This window comes from Gadus chalcogrammus, chromosome 12 (genome assembly GCF_026213295.1).
Source record: "Gadus chalcogrammus isolate NIFS_2021 chromosome 12, NIFS_Gcha_1.0, whole genome shotgun sequence".
Classification (NCBI taxonomy): Eukaryota; Metazoa; Chordata; class Actinopteri; order Gadiformes; family Gadidae; genus Gadus; species Gadus chalcogrammus.
Genome location: NC_079423.1, coordinates 13,738,739 through 13,755,912, shown reverse-complemented (window position 1 = coordinate 13,755,912; position 17,174 = coordinate 13,738,739). Strand labels below are relative to the sequence as shown.

General features: G+C 45.0%; 1 protein-coding gene across 1 annotated transcript in view; it reads right to left on the bottom strand.

Moving 5' to 3' along the window:
* The window catches only part of negr1 (neuronal growth regulator 1), a 130,389-nt gene that overhangs the window by 48,226 nt on the left and 64,989 nt on the right, over positions 1–17,174 (bottom strand). The window contains exon 4 of the mRNA XM_056603777.1: positions 8,313–8,444. Within this exon, the coding sequence (XP_056459752.1) occupies positions 8,313–8,444 (132 nt within the window). The remainder of the gene's footprint in view (positions 1–8,312; positions 8,445–17,174) is intronic.

Sequence of the window (17,174 nt, the reverse complement as noted above, 5' to 3'; positions counted from 1 at the left end):
AACTACGGCCCCTCCTGAATCATTATTGTGTATTTATTAGCTTTAATTGTATTAGTCAGGAATGCACACTCTAGCCAGTATTTAGTAATGTATTAGATTGTCCCTGAACAAAGTCTCCTGAATCATTGCGTTGCATTTTCCCTCTATATAACCCCAGGACCTGTAAATAACTAGCTGCACTGTGGCTTTGACAGCGAGTTGGACTCAGGCCATGTCCACATCATGCAGACGTTTTCCGTCACCAACAGAATAAACAGCACTTCTCAAAACCGGTCCCAACAGGATCCATCTGAAAAGGCCAGCCGTTGCATTGCTGCCGTTCCTGAAACCGACGACGTATAATTATAATGGATGAATCGACGGCCAGTCAGACTAAAGTGCTCTGTGCGAGGGCCAGAGAGAGGGCATGAACTGAAACTGAAAGAGACTCCCTCGTCGATTCATCTCAAATACATAATAACATTTCCCCGGACTGGAGTAGTCCACCGCGTCCACTGTAAGTGTGTTCGCGTCTATACTAATGCGTTTTGGTGGATGAGGCAAAAGGCTTAGGGCGGTCTCAGGTTAGCCTTCCTCACCAGGATTGCTGATGTTTCTTCCAGCCAGGGCTGGTGGTGGTCCTGGCTGAGAGAAAGGCCGAAACAGAGATGCAGACATACTGCTGGACTTCGGTTTTGAAACACAACCAGCACTGTGAGAAGGGCTTGATTCATCCAGACAACGCGATTTGTTATTAATGCCCTGCTGCATGCGGCACTACCTGAGCCCCAGAGGCAGCTACGGATATCTCTATTTAGGCCCCGGCGTTTAAACCACGGCTCTTTACAGCGGAGACGAGACGGACTACCGGGTTGAGCTGAGGCGGGTTGATGTAAGGGAGGGCCGTGTTGGAGATAAAGTACCTGTGGCGTGCCCCTTCAGACGTGCATCCATGTGGAATGGGATACACACTCAGGCACACACACACACACCTTAGTTTACATCTTTGTCATTACCGGAGTGTTGTCAATGTCCTTAAGATGCAGGGTGCCTGTCTGCTGACCGGCAGTTGAACAGGTTAAGCCTATTATTTGCGCGAGAGGTGGTCACGACTCTGAAAAACAACTGTCTGGGGAGTCAAGGGGCCATGTTGTGGGTATATTTGCCATACAGCAGGGACGGAATACAAAGCAGCCAGAGCCTAAAGGCTGGGGGCTTCAGAGGAGAGGGGGGGGGGGGGGGGGGGGGGGGGGAAAGAGAGAGAGAGAGAGAGAGAGAGAGAGAGAGAGAGAGAGAGAGAGAGAGAGAGAGAGAGAGAGAGAGAGAGAGAGAGAGAGAGAGAGAGAGAGAGAGAGAGAGAGAGAGAGAGAGAGAGAGAGAGAGAGAGAGAGAGAGAGAGAGAGAGAGAGAGAGAGAGAGAGAGCGCGACCGGGGGGTCTGAAGCAAACAACCAAGACAGAGCAGTGTCAAGCATTTGAAGTGTTCACATTTAGCCTCCCCCGGAGCTTTAATGAAGACCAGAGAAGTCTACCTCGACGCTACAGCTGTAATTGCGATAGCCGGCGCTCTAATGTGCATGCTCATAATTAATTAAAAGCTGATCACAGATTTCTCGACCAATTACCGTACACAGGGCGGAAAAAACAACAAAGAGAGGTGTGTGTGTTTTCTTCTTGCTACTCTCACGGTCAACGGGTGCGTTGGATTCACAGCGGCAGGGTGCCGACGGAGGGAGGGGGTCATCTCAGAAGCATGCAGGGCAGGGGCCTGCATGCTTCTTATCCCAACACCACTGAAAACGGCCAGCCATGTTTGTTTTCTCTACAATTAAATGAACTGTTTTTATTTAGGCCTAATTCAAACTTCTAGAGGGGCTGGTCGTGTCTGGAATGTCTGGGAGGGTTCAAAGTAAGGACCAATCGTCTAGCTTAGACCTATAGATGTATAATACATAAGCCTCATCATATCCTCAACGACCCGGACGTCCATCTTTCCCCCTAGCGATTTGCTTACAATTACATTTACATTTAGGGCATTTAGCAGACGCTTTTATCCAAAGCGACTTACAATAAGTACATTTGTCATAAGAAGTGCATCAATATATCGCTGTCGGTACAGAAAGGATGTTCATAGAACCAAGTGCAAGTACCGCAATCGCTAGGCTAACCAATTCCCCGTGTTACAGCCATGATAGCAGCTACTGCAGTTTCTACACAGTTAAGTACTGTAACACAATACAATACAACACAACACAACACAATACAGTGTGCAATGGTGGCCAGAAGGGGGAGGTTGGCTATGCAGTGTCGAAGTGGACTCTGAACAGGTGAGTCTTGAGTCTTTTTCGGGAAGATAGTGAGCGACTCTGCGGTCCTGAGAGCGGCAGGGAGATCGTTCCTCGTTCCTGTAAGCTACGCTTACAGGATAAACCGTTGCAGATGTAGCAAAATGTACATGTTGTTTCGGGGCTACACCCCTGATGCAGGGCAACGTGTCTGGGAACTAAGGAGCCACAAGGGAACCCCCCACTGTGGAGGAAAACAAGCCGCAGAGAAGCAGGGGGTAGGCACGCCCTCGCCTGGTGAACACCTGAGCCTTCAACGCAAGGTGCTGGACGAGCCCGCAACACACTGCATTACAACGGCTAACAACAGACACTTTAAGCTCGGCGAATAGCGAAATGGGATAAGAAAATAAACGAACATATGTGAGGGGGTTACGCAGAGAGGCATTTTGTAAAGTGCAGTGAATTACTTTAGCGGTGTGCTTCCATTTCCCAGGCAATTGTCCCTGGAAACGGTTGCACTATAAAGCGATGGAGCCATTTAAGACATTTAATGCCTTCATCGTTGGAGACATCTCTGTAGCGTTGACGGAGCATCTGACAACCTGTCTGGAGATGTTTTGATCAGCTTGTGATTTGCCACATTTACGCGTTGCAATCGGTGCAACGCCATAAGTGAGTCACCAACAAACATCTGGCGAGGTTTCAAATTGTTTAAGCAACCAGATCTGGGAGACGCTACGGATTGCTGAAGTGCTGCATTGCAAGCAAAAAGCACACATAGCATCAACAGTTGTGGTGCGAAAACTGTCAAATGGCAGAGCGCAGAACATCACAGGGAACTGAGCTTTGGTACGTGTAAGAGACACTGTCTTCAAATCTGTGGAGATGTCACACAGTGTGTTTCACACATTCGTTTGAATTTTCTTCAGTGGTTAGGGAGATTGGACACGCCCATCTAAAAAAAAATAATGGGAACAAACTGAAGCGTCCATAAACCTGGATAAAAAGATAGTGACGAGAAAAAATATTATTATTATTATAGATCTTCAACTAGTTTATACCTTCAGTCTCAGATAACAAAGTGAGCCCTTGATATTTAGAATATTTGGCCACATTTGTGCTTTTTCTCGATCAGAGCAAACCACAAAAAGGCGACAAACATTGAATATAAGAAGGTTTCTGTATTCAGTTACACCTTCATTCAAAAAAACAAAACAAAGGTGTTGTATTTTTATCATTATTCACCCAAACTATTTCTCTTGTTGTTGTTGAAGCTCAGGCAGATATTCATCCCTGATGGATTTCTGGTCGCTTTTTTTCAACCTCTCGGACTCAAATACACAGAGGATTTATGCGCCGGAATATCTTCTGAAATCAAACGGTTCAATAACGACCCACACCTGCAGCCCGAGATGAATATGTAAAACCCAGAAGAGGTTCAGAGATCAAATTTCGTCCAATCACCACCGGAATATCCTTTAGTCGAGTGGGCCTTTCAACCAATCAGAATCCCCCACTGTGACCTTGTGGAGGGCTCCCTCGGCTTAAAAAGAACCGCCTAAATAAAAGTCACGGTCCATTCATCATTGAGATAATAAAAAAGCCTCAGTGGACCTTTAGTTTAAATTAGGAACGCCTGATCAAGGCTCTGGCAGGATTCACACTGAAGTTGTTACACGCAACATGGTAAGCTATCACCTACCCCAGCAGGAATAATCATCATGTCAGTATCTGGTTCATCATAATAAGGAGAAGGGAAGGGGCGGAAGGCAGGAAGGTGTTATTGAAAATCAACTGGATTTCACACGTTTTGTCACGTTGGCCGAACAGACGGGCTAAATGGTTGTAGCAGGAATACCTCTGTCAGTCACTGTCTAATTCATCATATAAAGCGTAGTCAGGGAGGGAGTGTGAGGGGGGGGGGGGGGGGGGGGTGCAAGGATAGCGTTATTAAAAATCCAAACATGCGAGTGCTTCGTTTTGTTTTCATTACTTTGATGTGCTTAGTTTTAATTAGCAGATCTAATCTGCTAATTAGCCCGGAGGTCATCTCTCCTCTTCGCAAAAAAAAAAAAAGCCATCATTATTTTGAAAGAGGAGATGAATTTTTCGGCCATGTATTTAATTAGACTGTTAACCCTTGCAATGTGTCTGTTTGCCATTTGCTCCTGTCATTAAAGTGCCAAGCAAGGAATGCGGACGTAGATTTTTTATTTTGTTAATGCCACACGCTTCTATTTGTCTTTGAAGAAATCTATCTGTGGTCTGATTTCTATCGAGCTTGACACATGCCACGGTCCCTGTTGAATCATAAAAAATAAAAAAAGGATTTCCTTTAGTTTCGTCGACTTTCTTTCACAGTCCAAAACCAACACATTTTAATATCATAAAGCTGTCTTTCTTATAGAGTTCAACAGATCCTCCAACCACTCCAATATCCCAGGAGCTGTCCTCACACTCTTTTCTCCTCTGACCAATACAATTTGTTAAGTAACTTTTACTGGAAGGGTTGAGAGACACACCACAAAACACAAGGGCCTTGTTTACCCTCTCTGGCACGGCCGTAGCTGAACGTAGACATTTAGGGTGGAGGGGAGGACGGTAAATCGTAGAGACGGCTTCTGCTGACCAAAGCAAACTGCCCTCCTGGTGTCGTAGTTGTCATGGTTATTTGGATGATGACGGAATCGAGTTGATGGGGAGCATTTATATTTATTTTTACTGTATGAGTCAATGCATGTGAGCAGGGAGAAAAAAAATGCAATAACTTTTAGTTGATGCATTAAGGACGCTGGCGGAGACACAACATCAAATTATTACGCCTTTCGTTTGATAACCAAACTCAAGTGGCGTTTAAAAACATGTCTGAACCTTTGGGAAGATAGAAGCTTCTATTTGATGAATAAAAAGTAAAAGTGCTCTTACTGTCAAAATAGTGTAGAAGGCAGGTTATTTCCGAGTTATTTCTCAGATTTACCTATTTAATGCCGCACTCGATGCGTAGGAACTGACAACTTCTTCCAGACCCCCCCCTTTCTCTCCAGAGAACCTTCAAAACGTGCATCGCTTTTAGCTTTTTCATCTACCCCTCAGACAAAATCGACTGCACTTTCACTACAAGCAAATCTGTGTGGCGGCTTGTGTTATTTCTACTTTGCTTTCCCCATGTTTCTTCCCCTTTCCTTCCATCTGTGTGTCTTCATCCCCTCCTCTGCGTTACGGGTCAAAGGTCAATAAACACCTTCTCATTCCTAATCCCAGGTGTTTGTGAGTGTCTGTCCCTCCACCCCTCCCCACTCTGGCCAACACTATGTGGCTGCATCGAAATACACTGATCTGTGACAGAATAATAGATTTGGGATGAAGCCCAGGCACACCTCTCTCTCTCTCTCTCTCTCTCTCTCTCTCTCTCAGGGGTGATGGGGCTGGCGCTGGGAGAAGTCGGGTAGAGGAGTAGCCTCAAGCTGGCCATATTGCCCGCTCACAGCGGCTTTGTGAACGGTATATTCAGGTGTCCACAAGCATGCCAGTTGTCAAATGTATACCAGGTATGAGAAGCAGACGAATGATCACAAGGCAAAACTAGATTTTCATACAAACCATAACAAAGTCTTTCAGTCATAAGCTGAAGCTGAACGCTAGTAATAAATCACACAACAATTGATCAGTCAGAAGCGATGCACAACAATGAGACAAAAACACAAGCGTAACATTCTGCATGTGCGCAAGCCAAGGCCACTGGCGATGCTGGAGAATTCCCTTGCAAAGGGGAAGACTTGCGCCAGCCGTACTCAGAACAGGACATCAGCAATAGTCAAATATTTACGAGCGATCGGGGGAGAGGGCATGAGGGATTGACAGCGGGAGGCCCCCGTGAACCGGGCTGAACTAATTACAACTGATGGATTTTGAATACATTCTTGTCCAGATGATGACATGAGCGATGGGAGTCACCGGGACTACTCATAATTTATGAGTGCCGCAGACCCCACACACCAGGTCGGTAGGTACAGTATATGGGGAGGGATTGAATATGTTGTATGGTTATTATGAAGGACAGCAATGTGTGATGCATGTTAAGAATTCATGTGTTGTTGAGAAACATCTTTAATGTTGCATACATCAAATATACATGGATTACTATGTCAAACCATGGCATCGCAACCATGTCAAAAAATGAGGCATATATATATATATATATATATTAGTGCCGTCAGTTAAACGCGTTATTAACGGCGTTAACGCAAACCAATTTTAACGGCGTTAATTTTTTTATCGCGCGATTAACGCAATTTATTATCGTCCTGTTTTGATCAGTATATGCCAATGTTGTTATCAATAAAAAAACATTTGCACAAGGCAAGCCGATGCACTTCTCCATGTTGATAAGAGCATTAAAATGAGAACAATTAATGGGACAAAGAAATCAAGGGATATTTAGCATAGAAAAAAGATTTGCGATTAATCGTGAGTTAACTATGACATTAACCGATTAATCGCGATTCAATATTTTAATCGCTTGACAGCACTAATATATATATATATACATACTAATCTAGATTGACATTTTTACTGAATGGCAATCATCACACCATTGTGTGGTCAAGGACAGATGCTAAAATTAAAAAACACATTTCAGCTCATATGTATGCACCATCATATATCCTTCTTTCACTATGAGTTTGGGGCCAAATAACTTTGAAAAGCTTTCAAAGAGCTTGACTTAAGTACTCATTTGACCTCGATGTATAAAATCGACTTTGGGATACAGGGAAAAGATTTAGAAGCAGAAACGTCCAAAATGGATGAGTGCAAAACTCTGTAGCTCTGTCAACTTCAGATAGCTCTTGGTAAATGACCCACGCGAGGGGGGGAAATATTCCCCAAAAAGCTTGGTGAAATATATATCTGACCTAAGATAGCACCCCACATGTCTGGACAAAGGCGAGAGAGTAGTGCAGTGTTGTGAGTGTTCGGCAGTGAAAGAAAGTAAATGTGCACAGTGTACTTGGACATGTGATTTCTTGCAACAACCACACAATAACCCAGTGTGCCCTTCCTTGGCAAATTCAGCTGCAGTCTGTGACATACACCATTCATTTTTAATACGTATATCTTCTAAGTCCCACAACATGAAGCCGTTTCTATCTTCCAAGACATCCTTCATCTCTGAAACAACATTGCAACACAGTTATAAATAATTGCTCACTCTTCCTCCCCAAGCAAGCTTGTTACAGCGAAGTCTAACATCAAAATAATAGGCATTGGGTGTCATCTTAAGGATGAAATGGAAATGGCTTGAATTCGAAGTATGCATTGTCAAGAGGTGATACTGGCATTAATCAACATTGTCTAAACTAGAATATTTAACTTCCAGGAGCACACAACACCATCCATCTTCCCGGCCGTGTGATTGATGAGTTCAACCGACCCCAGGTGCCTGAGCGCTGGACATTAACAGAAGAGAAATATCCTCACGAAACAAAGGGATAAGAGTCGCGCTTTTGGAAATAAAAGCGTGCAGCAATTATGGTGAGGCCAAGCCTTCTCCCTGCGCTCTTATACGGGGCGGCGTATTCCATGTGGCCACAATGGCTAAAGCCCGGCGTCATTCATTAATGCCCGGATCCCTCATTACCATTCGCTCACACTTTTGAAAGTCTCATTACCTGCATAATGGAATAGTCCTTAGAACAGCCAGACCCTTCCCTGCTACGAATTAATCACCTCCGCGATGCACAGACAAAAAAGGGAATTCTCTCGTTAAATATTAAAAACATAGCCGTATCAAACTCCTTGAGCTTCGTACTTTGGAGAAGTTCGATCATTATTTTTAACATATATATTTATAAATATATCTATATACATGCGCCTGATGAGAAGGTTCCTTGAGGAGCCATTTTGGACCCTATATGGTGTACCCCTTTACCTGCTCTTTAATGACATGAATCTGTATTCACTGTACGTCGCTTTGGGATTAAAGTCTCTGCTTAATAACACCATGGTTAACGCACAACGACCCCTTTGGTATCAGGGATCTACTCACAGTTAACTGTGACTCTGACGGTCTTGGTGTCCGGGAAGGCGATGTCGTTCAGCGCACTGCACTCGTAGTCCCCAGACTGGTCCCGGGTGATGCCGGTGATGTTGAGGTATTCACTGCTGTCGTACTTCTTAGCTGTCATAGGAGGAATCACACACACACACACACACCTTATTTAGAGGGAACACAGGAGCTGCATGTATATATATATATGACACCATATATTACCATATGCAAATGTTGTTTACACCGCGGGTTGGAACAGCAAAGGCAGAATCAAGGCCTTTTTTATGCGTCTTTCATCCAGCAAAAACAATCGACGCGTTTAGTTGTTTTTCAGAACAGCATTAACTCCACCGTCGAGCGCTTTACTTCAAAAGCTAAGGTGTGGAATTTGCTGTGCATAGTGCCAGGATTGTATGGGTAGGTGTAGTAGAAGAGAATGAGATGATTGCACAAAGCGCTGCACTATTATTGATCTTTGAGTTGCTGCATTAATGGCTTTGAGTACAGTATCTGCATCCGAGGACACACATTGCACATTTTTGGATACATGTTTCATACGTGGACATAAAAAAGTAAACATATTATACGGCCACCAATTTAATAATCACGCCCTAATAGCCCCTTTACAGTTCGGTTCGAGTAATGGATTGGATGGGTCCTGGGTATTGACTGACACTTAAAGTTTACGGCTTGGAGTTAGTGCGGGTAAGAATAAGGTGGCATCCGTGCGTTTGGCTAATGGTTCAACTCTCAGGGAGCTGCTGCTCCAAGCACCGCTGCGGATAGGGCCGTCCGTTTGGACAGACCACAGTCGAGCCCTGTGCACATGTCTTCCAGATGGCTAGTGTTGCTTACACTAACCATTATGCAGAGCACTATGGCAACGCCAGGTTGATTGACAGGACCGCACCCAGGCAATTTGCAAAGGGGGATGGAAAAGTGTGCAGCGATACGTCGACGCTGATGTCGACGACATCACTTCTATCTATAACTTCGATGATGTGCGGATAATAACGGTAAATCTCTGGTGGCGTGTCTACCTATTTATGGGAAGGGTTTTAATGCAGGTGGATGGGGAGGGATGTATAGATAGTCCTGGACGACGCCGGCTGAAGGCCTGCCCATCAAATTGCTGTATTAGCGTTTAATTGGCTTCCAGCATGGCACACGCCACCAATTAGCAATATGAGGCATTTCACATTTGCATCATCGACCGAAATGCATTACCGCTCGGTTTGTTAAATGTTTATACATTAGCCGACACAATTCTGTCGCCTCAGCAGCCGGGCGAAATAGCGTTTATGTGGGCTTTTGCATGGTTCTTTCTATTAAATGGAAATCGGATAAATAAATGAAATCTAATCAGAATGCTGACAATGAAACCAATTTGACTGAGTGTGCTTGTCTAATAAATGCCAATGGAATCCCAGCAGGTAGCATCGAGGAGGGGGGTGGGGGGGGTGGGGGGGTGAATGAGCGAGAATCACCACCGCACATACTCCCCGGATCAGAATTCATTTCCGACAGGATGGTGTGAAACGTCCTTATACAGTGCTTCACGGGGAGGGAAGGTTACAGTGGGGTTTTGGATTGAAGGGGGTTTGCAGTGGGAGGGGGACGAGTGCACAAAAATGCACAGTCAAGCAAAATCCAGCCCAAAACCCTGATCAGAAGACCCCCATTCTCTCCTCCCTCCCCCCCCCCCACACCCACAGAGTGGCTGGATGCTGACTCTGAGATATCGCATGTTATAAGTAGAGTCCAGGTTTCGACTCAGTCCGTGCTTGTGCCATAGAGCGCCGTGGTTTCTGTTAAGCCCCGTCTTCCCCTTGCGCCATGAGCACAACTTGAATCCCTGCTGCTTTAATATGCAAAAAAAAGTGAAATCCATTTGTTGGTCTAACTACCATGTCAACAACGTGGATAAATCCCGGGGGGCTCAGGGCAGCCTCGATAATGACTTTTTCCCCTTCTCTGGTCACACTGCTGCGGCGGATTGGATAGAGCTCCCCGACGCCCGTGGGGATAAGGCGACGGTGGCTAAGCAAACAAACGGCCCCAAAATACAGGAAATGGGAGACACAAGGGCGATCAATACCAGAGCACTGAATGGCTGAACGTTCACCACGGGGGGAAAAAAGGGAAAAGTCGGAAATAACGTTCGGAAGATAGGTGGAGCGGGGGAGAGGGAGGGGGAGGGGCTGAGGGCAAAAAAAAAATGGTGGGCGTCCCAATTGCACACAAACGTCAGTCGGCACCGCTCGTGGAAAAAGCAAAACGACATTAAATTATCTTCGTTTCACCGACTGTCTAAGAGTCTGGCCACCCGAGCCTTTATGGATTGTTGCGCGGGGGGCCATTAGTGGGTTTTGCACCGTGTCTCTGGGGGTCTTTTTATAGTGCGGCACCGTTGTATACGGTGCTCCCCACTCACACCACTTTAAAACAAGAGGCGGGGAGGTTATGGATTATGAAAGAGCTGAAATATCGCCGCCAGCTTGACACGCTGGATGGCTGCGCAGCACAGCTTGACCTATGCAGTTCCCCCCGGCAACCCCTCACCCCGCCCCAACCCCTCCCCCTTAACCCAATGCCTCCGATACCTAATGGAGACTTATGGTCCTCACAGTAGATGGGGAACCCGCCGAGGGCCTCGTAAAGCCTTTTTATAGGGACGATGGAATAATAAAAATAATATTCATAATAATAATAATGATCATAAAAACCCGTTGGCCCTGGATGGGGGGCGTGGGGGAACAAGTGGTAAAATGCGTTTAGTACCATTCGGCTTGGGCACTTTATATGGTTTCTAAAGTAAAGGTTGAGGGAACTTGATTGAAGGCATGCATATATAGAGGGGAGCGGAAAGGCACGTTTATCATAGTTCTGCCCTGGTGAGACGTTTGGATGCGTCAGCAGAGTGTCAACGGTTTGCTGACAGGTTAATTAGGGGCCGATTATGGTTAAGGTTATGGACACAAAATAGATTTTATGATGAAGGTGTGGGTGAGGTTCATCATGTGTGAAGTAAGAGATTCAAAGTGAGGACTTGAGATGTGTAATATATCATAGTTACGACGATGTCAACGTGGTATTTTGATAAAAGAAATACGTTTTTTGTTTTGATCCTTGACAATGAAGAGGGAAAGTTAGGGCAGGGGAGGATGCGAGTATACCCTTCAGTAAGGTGCCTGGGTGGGCAATAGGTACCCTAACGGATCATAAATGCATCTTACAAATGTGCTCTGGATAAAGGTCTGCTAAATAACGAAAACCTAATGGCTAATACATGTCGTTACATCACATATGATAAATATTTCAATGATTAAATGGATGAGCACAAAGCGTCAATTTGTACTCCAGACCGTCTCTGCGGTTTGTCTTTAATCCTCATCGTTAAAAATCATAGTTTGTTAAATTGTAAATAAGTAATCTTGCCCCCTGCCGGCCCTTTGATGTTGCGAAAGGACATTTTCCAAGCAAATCCCTCAACGCAATTTCACAGCGGTTGAGTCTAAACACCATCAACTCGGTGAGATCCGAGCCATTTCATCCGCGAGAATATCCTCGCACAATGCCTGAAAGTAGTCATGGGGGAAGAAAAGGCTTTTCATGATGGGTAGCCGAGAGATTCCTGCTGCATCTTTCCAGGTCATCCGGTATAGCATGTTTTATTTTCTTAGAGATGATCAGTTTGTACAATGCCCCATGATAACATTGCAGAGTGGCTGCAAATTGGTCGGTGGGAAAGTGAAAACCCCTCCGAGCTTAAGATTTGGGGGCCGTGAAGGATGCACACAACAAAGTAATAAATAAAACTTGCTCGTCGTGGTCCTGGAACAGATTTCTGCAGCAACGGGCCTTGTGACGTGATGGGATGAATTGCTGAAAGGAGTCCATCTCAGTGTAGATGGAGTGTGCCATGAAGGGATTATTGGGACAGCAATGCTGTTAAGATTCATGGTGCCGTTAAATGTTCCTCACTGGCCTTCATGCACCCCAATGTGTGCTACTGCTACTAGAACCTGGCCTTCGTTATCTGACTAGCCTCTCCTAGCTGGTGTTGTTATGTATACTTGGACTTCTATGTTGGCAAACTCTTCAACATTGGCAGAGGAACAAATAGTCGAGTGGTTAGGTTGTTGGTTCTGCCTCGATCCTCAATGTCAACAGTCTAGCTAATGGCGTCCTCGATTTGCTCATTAACCACCTCCGAATTCTCTGCAATGTCACTTTGGAGTGTGTTGGCGGTGTAACATTTCCACAACAATCTTTTTGAAATGGAGGATGCATGTTGACTGAAGAGAGAGAGCGCAACCTGTCGAGATTTATTTTAAGAACGACACAGCAAAAAACTTTTGATGTCAAGACTCTCCTCCGACTATAGGAACCCAGCTGACTCATTAAGGGATCACACAACCCACGAGCACAGAGACACGTCTCAAACTAACACGACAACAAGCCTCTGTTGGCTTTGTACTCGGGCTACTTTTGAAAGAATGATTTTCCTAAGGAGGACACGAGTCATGTGTTAACACACCCCCGGTTTTGATTCCTGGCCATCTTGCTTTGATTAAGTAATTGGAACCGGACATGCCATTCATTATTTGCATTTCTTAAATTGAGTCAGACTCTCTGAAACACTGTATTGACTCAGAATGTACAATAACATGTCCACCGCTCAATTCAGACGGGACAATTATTCAGCCCCATTTTCCATTTTTCACACACTCTCTAATGGCAACCACAGGTGGCAAGCAAGCCTCCAATTAAACGGACTGGAGCTGAATATACCAATTTGCATAGGCCCTATAGAATGTTGATGATTCAGCGAGAAATAACAGCTAATGATGTTTAGAGGTAGTCCAAAAAATTGTCAAGCTTGATGAAGCCAAGCCCCTGGAAATGAACAAGCGTGTCAAAAGATGCTCAAATTCCCCACCGCGTTTCATTACACACGCTTCTTATCCGGGCACTCGAAACCACACACACTTTTCTCAGACTGAATCTCCAACGGGGGTATGTCCAAAAGCCTCGGTGCATTAAATATTCACCCGATCAACCGTGTATAAATGGATGGCCTGTAACTGCAGCTGACTAATAATAAGTTATTAATAAGGATTCACTTCCAGGAGAAAGATGGATTGTTTTTTGCCTGTACGGGATCTTGTTGCATCATCTTGCCCTGCGTTGCACAAAGGTTTCCTTATTGATTTTAGTTGCGATGGGGGGTTCTTCGAAGGTCAGGCGAACCATTAAACAGGAAGGAGGAGCTGCGCGCCACAGATTATACGGCTAGACATTAACCAAACGACTAACCAGCAGCCACTAGAATCCAAACAGCCGTATCATAATGCACGCTGAACAATGGAGCCATGGAATAATACGAATATCTCTACGGAAACAAGAAATAATGGAAAGAAAAAAAAAAGGCTTATTAACGGGACAAAGGCGATGTAAACACGATGGACTGTGGAGCCAACGTAGATTCTGTGAGCGCTCTATGGGATGTTGAGGAGATTGTCAGTAGCATCCCCTGGACCTCAGGGAGAAGCCACCGTGGGCAAATTAAGGAAATCACAGCGAGGTTGATTTAGCATTCGCTGCCAACGCTGTCAACGCTTGTGAGAAACAGTAAGCAATATCCCACATTGTGTAGGAGAGCAATGAGTAGACTTCCTTCAGGGCTGCTCCGTGCAGATAGGCCCGGGCGATGCTAACAATCCATTATGGTATAAATAGCCGCATTTCCTACATCCATTTATCCTCTTAACTCGCAGGGAGCAATAAATGGGGAGCTAGTCCATTTTTCCCCCCGTGCCATTGTTAGGACATCTCATCCAGAGGCAGAGTTCAAGGAATTGGCCATGGGCTGAATCGCCCTGTCTGAAGAGAACCCACGACCCAGATTATTTGTGAACCCTGACATTATACTCCTGCACAGATCACTGGCTGTCAATCCAAGCCAGGGGCCGGTACTGGTCCAAAGGGTCTGGTTGTAGTCTGCATGGGATGCCACCTATCTGACCCGGGGAGATACCCTGTCCGTCTCTCTATCTCGACATATTTAGTAATCACCAGCCGGGAATACAACACCTGTTTGAGGTGGAGATAAGGCCAACAGATATTGGTGGTACTGCAGCCATGGTCGTAGTTGTGCAACGTGTGTTTGCGTGTGAGTGTGCGCGTGTGTGTGTGTATGCTTGAGCGTGTGCGTGTGATAACATCAGGAGCAGAGTTATTAATGGAGCAATGCCCTCCTCGGCCCCTCCCCACATACCTTGTATACTAGCAAGGGCTTTACGCAATCACAGGAGATGCTTCAATATAATCTCTTATTGAGTCGATTGCATCACATTCATATGGATGGAAAAAAAAATTAAAATATAGCTGAGGTACATGAAAAGAATGTGCAGCGAGTGAGCAATCGTTTGACCTCGTTCATATAAGCCACGAATCACGTTTACGAGGCCTCCCTCCAATCAGGGAAAGCATAAGCGCAATGAGTACCTCTTCCATGGGCGGTACTTGACGTGCTAGACACGGACGCCCCCAATGTTAATCCCTGACAAGTGAGCTCTGCGCCCGGCTCGTTGGCCCTCCACCTCCGATCACGTTCAAATGCGCTCAATTGTCGGCGGTGGAAAAGTTGCGAAATATATATCGGAGCCACTGCCTCCTCATCGCAGCCCATACAGAGGACGGCGTGGAGCGGTCTTTGAAGCGAGCCTCAGTGTTCACGGGCACGTTTATGCAGAGGAGTCTGCCAGGTGTGATGGGGTCTGTTCCCTGAGGGGGTGTTTTTTGGCGGCAGAGATTTCTCATGCACTTTAATGGAAAGCTAAATCAAAACATATATGTCGTCAACATCCGCCCTTTTCCTGAGGAACAGGGCAGGAGAAACGCGGGCTCCCCGGTATCGCAAGAGACAATCAAATATGTATTCTCGCATTCTGGTCAGGCCCTTTTTTTTTTAAAGGTCACACTTCCATCCCGTGGATCCAAATCTCAATGGAAAAAGCTTATCAAAGCAATTTTGCAGAGCCAGTCAGCCAGCCATCCCGTCAGCCAAGCAGACAGTCTGTGGAAAGGGCTGTGTGTTAAAGGCTATTTCACACCCTGCCCACTAACCAATGGGTGAGTGGGTCGGAGCGGCGAGGCACAGTGTTCCCGTGCGGACGCAGAAGCACCGCTAGGCTGAAACCCCTCAACGGGGGCCCTTGTTGTACAGTGAGATTTATCAGCGGAATTAAACGTTAAAGAGGAAGTGGAATGATAAGGAGGAGGCCTTAGGGGGGTCCAGATATCCAGTTCCTCTCTAAACCTTTCCATTTTGGATAAGAGTGCACACGAATATTTGACACGGTATTCGGCTAAACTGTAACGCGATTTTAAGTTATTCTGATAAAAACGCACAAGTATATTTGACACACTAGTCGGCTTAACTATAACGCGATTTTAACTCATTAGAATAAAAGCGCATGTTTAATTGACGCACCATTCTGCTAAACTTTAAGGCAATTTTAACTTATTACGATAAAAGCGCACATGTATAATTCACACACTATTCTCCTAAACATTAATGGAATTTTCATTTTGTATTTCCCAGAAAATGTCTTTCATGCATTCTTTTAAATCTTGTGTTCATGTATTTTATTGATTATTTTAAATCCAGTTGTTAAATATCTTCTCTGCATTTTTTTTTATCCTGTTTTATGTTTGACATGTGTATGACATGTGCTAAATTAATAAGTGGAATTGACTTGACAATTCAAGCAAAAATGGGTCAGTGTGCTCTGAAGTGTTAAATTCACAGCACATACCCCGTCTATTTTTTCTTGTTCATTTTTATATTTAATTACCAGTAAATACGGTGCAGCAGATAAGAGAAATTCTATATTTCTCTATGCTAAAATGGCATGGAAATTGGATCAAATGCACTGTTTGATGACTTTGCTGAGACAAATAATAGACTAGACTACTGTTTTGCATGTATTTACCTGTATTTCAATTATGGCACCCATTGCACCCCTGGAAGAAAGGATCCCCTACTCTGGGTTTTTTTCTCAAGAGTTCCTTGCTGATTTAAAGAGCACCTAATATGCTTTTTCGTCTTTTTTGACCTATAAACGTTGTTATAATGATTTATAGTCATGTTTAACCATACTAAAGTGTCAAGTAATGACGTACATGCATTTAGACGTATTCCCTGCTGACCGTCTGGGGTGGCTGTGCAGAGCGCTAAACACTAGGGACGCCGATCGCCAATCACTAGTTTAAATTTCCGGGATGTATCTACATAGAACAGTGGCTATCTTTTTCTGTCTGGTGGTTGCTGTAATTTCTTTCCCCCACGTTTAACCATCACCGCTGGACAAAATATTATGCTGCTGTTGTTTGTATCAACTGGGTTTTCCTCAATGATTAATGCTGAACACAGACTTTGGCACTGTTTCCTCTCAGCGGAGACACAATACTGCTGTGTCCGTCCTAATGAAGAAAACTCATCGTCGTTGAATGCAGACAATATCAAGCCAAATTAGTCTCTCAATGAGCGCTTTATGACGGCCAAACTTTCAGTGGCTGCAAAATGTTTGTTACAGTTGCCAGCTCAGTATCTGGCATAGAGAGGGGGAATATAATGAAAAGGAAAATATTTGGGGAAGGAATCGAAACTTGACAGTTGTCAGGGCAATTTATTTTCCTGTCAAACTTCACTGACTGCTGATGCACAACCAAATAACCCCCCCCCCCCCCCCCATCCCCCCCAAACAAACGCAACACTCTAACCCACCGAATGGCTGAATAGTGTGGGGTGCAGAGCAGGAAATAGAAGCTGACATGTAAGCATGTTTACTG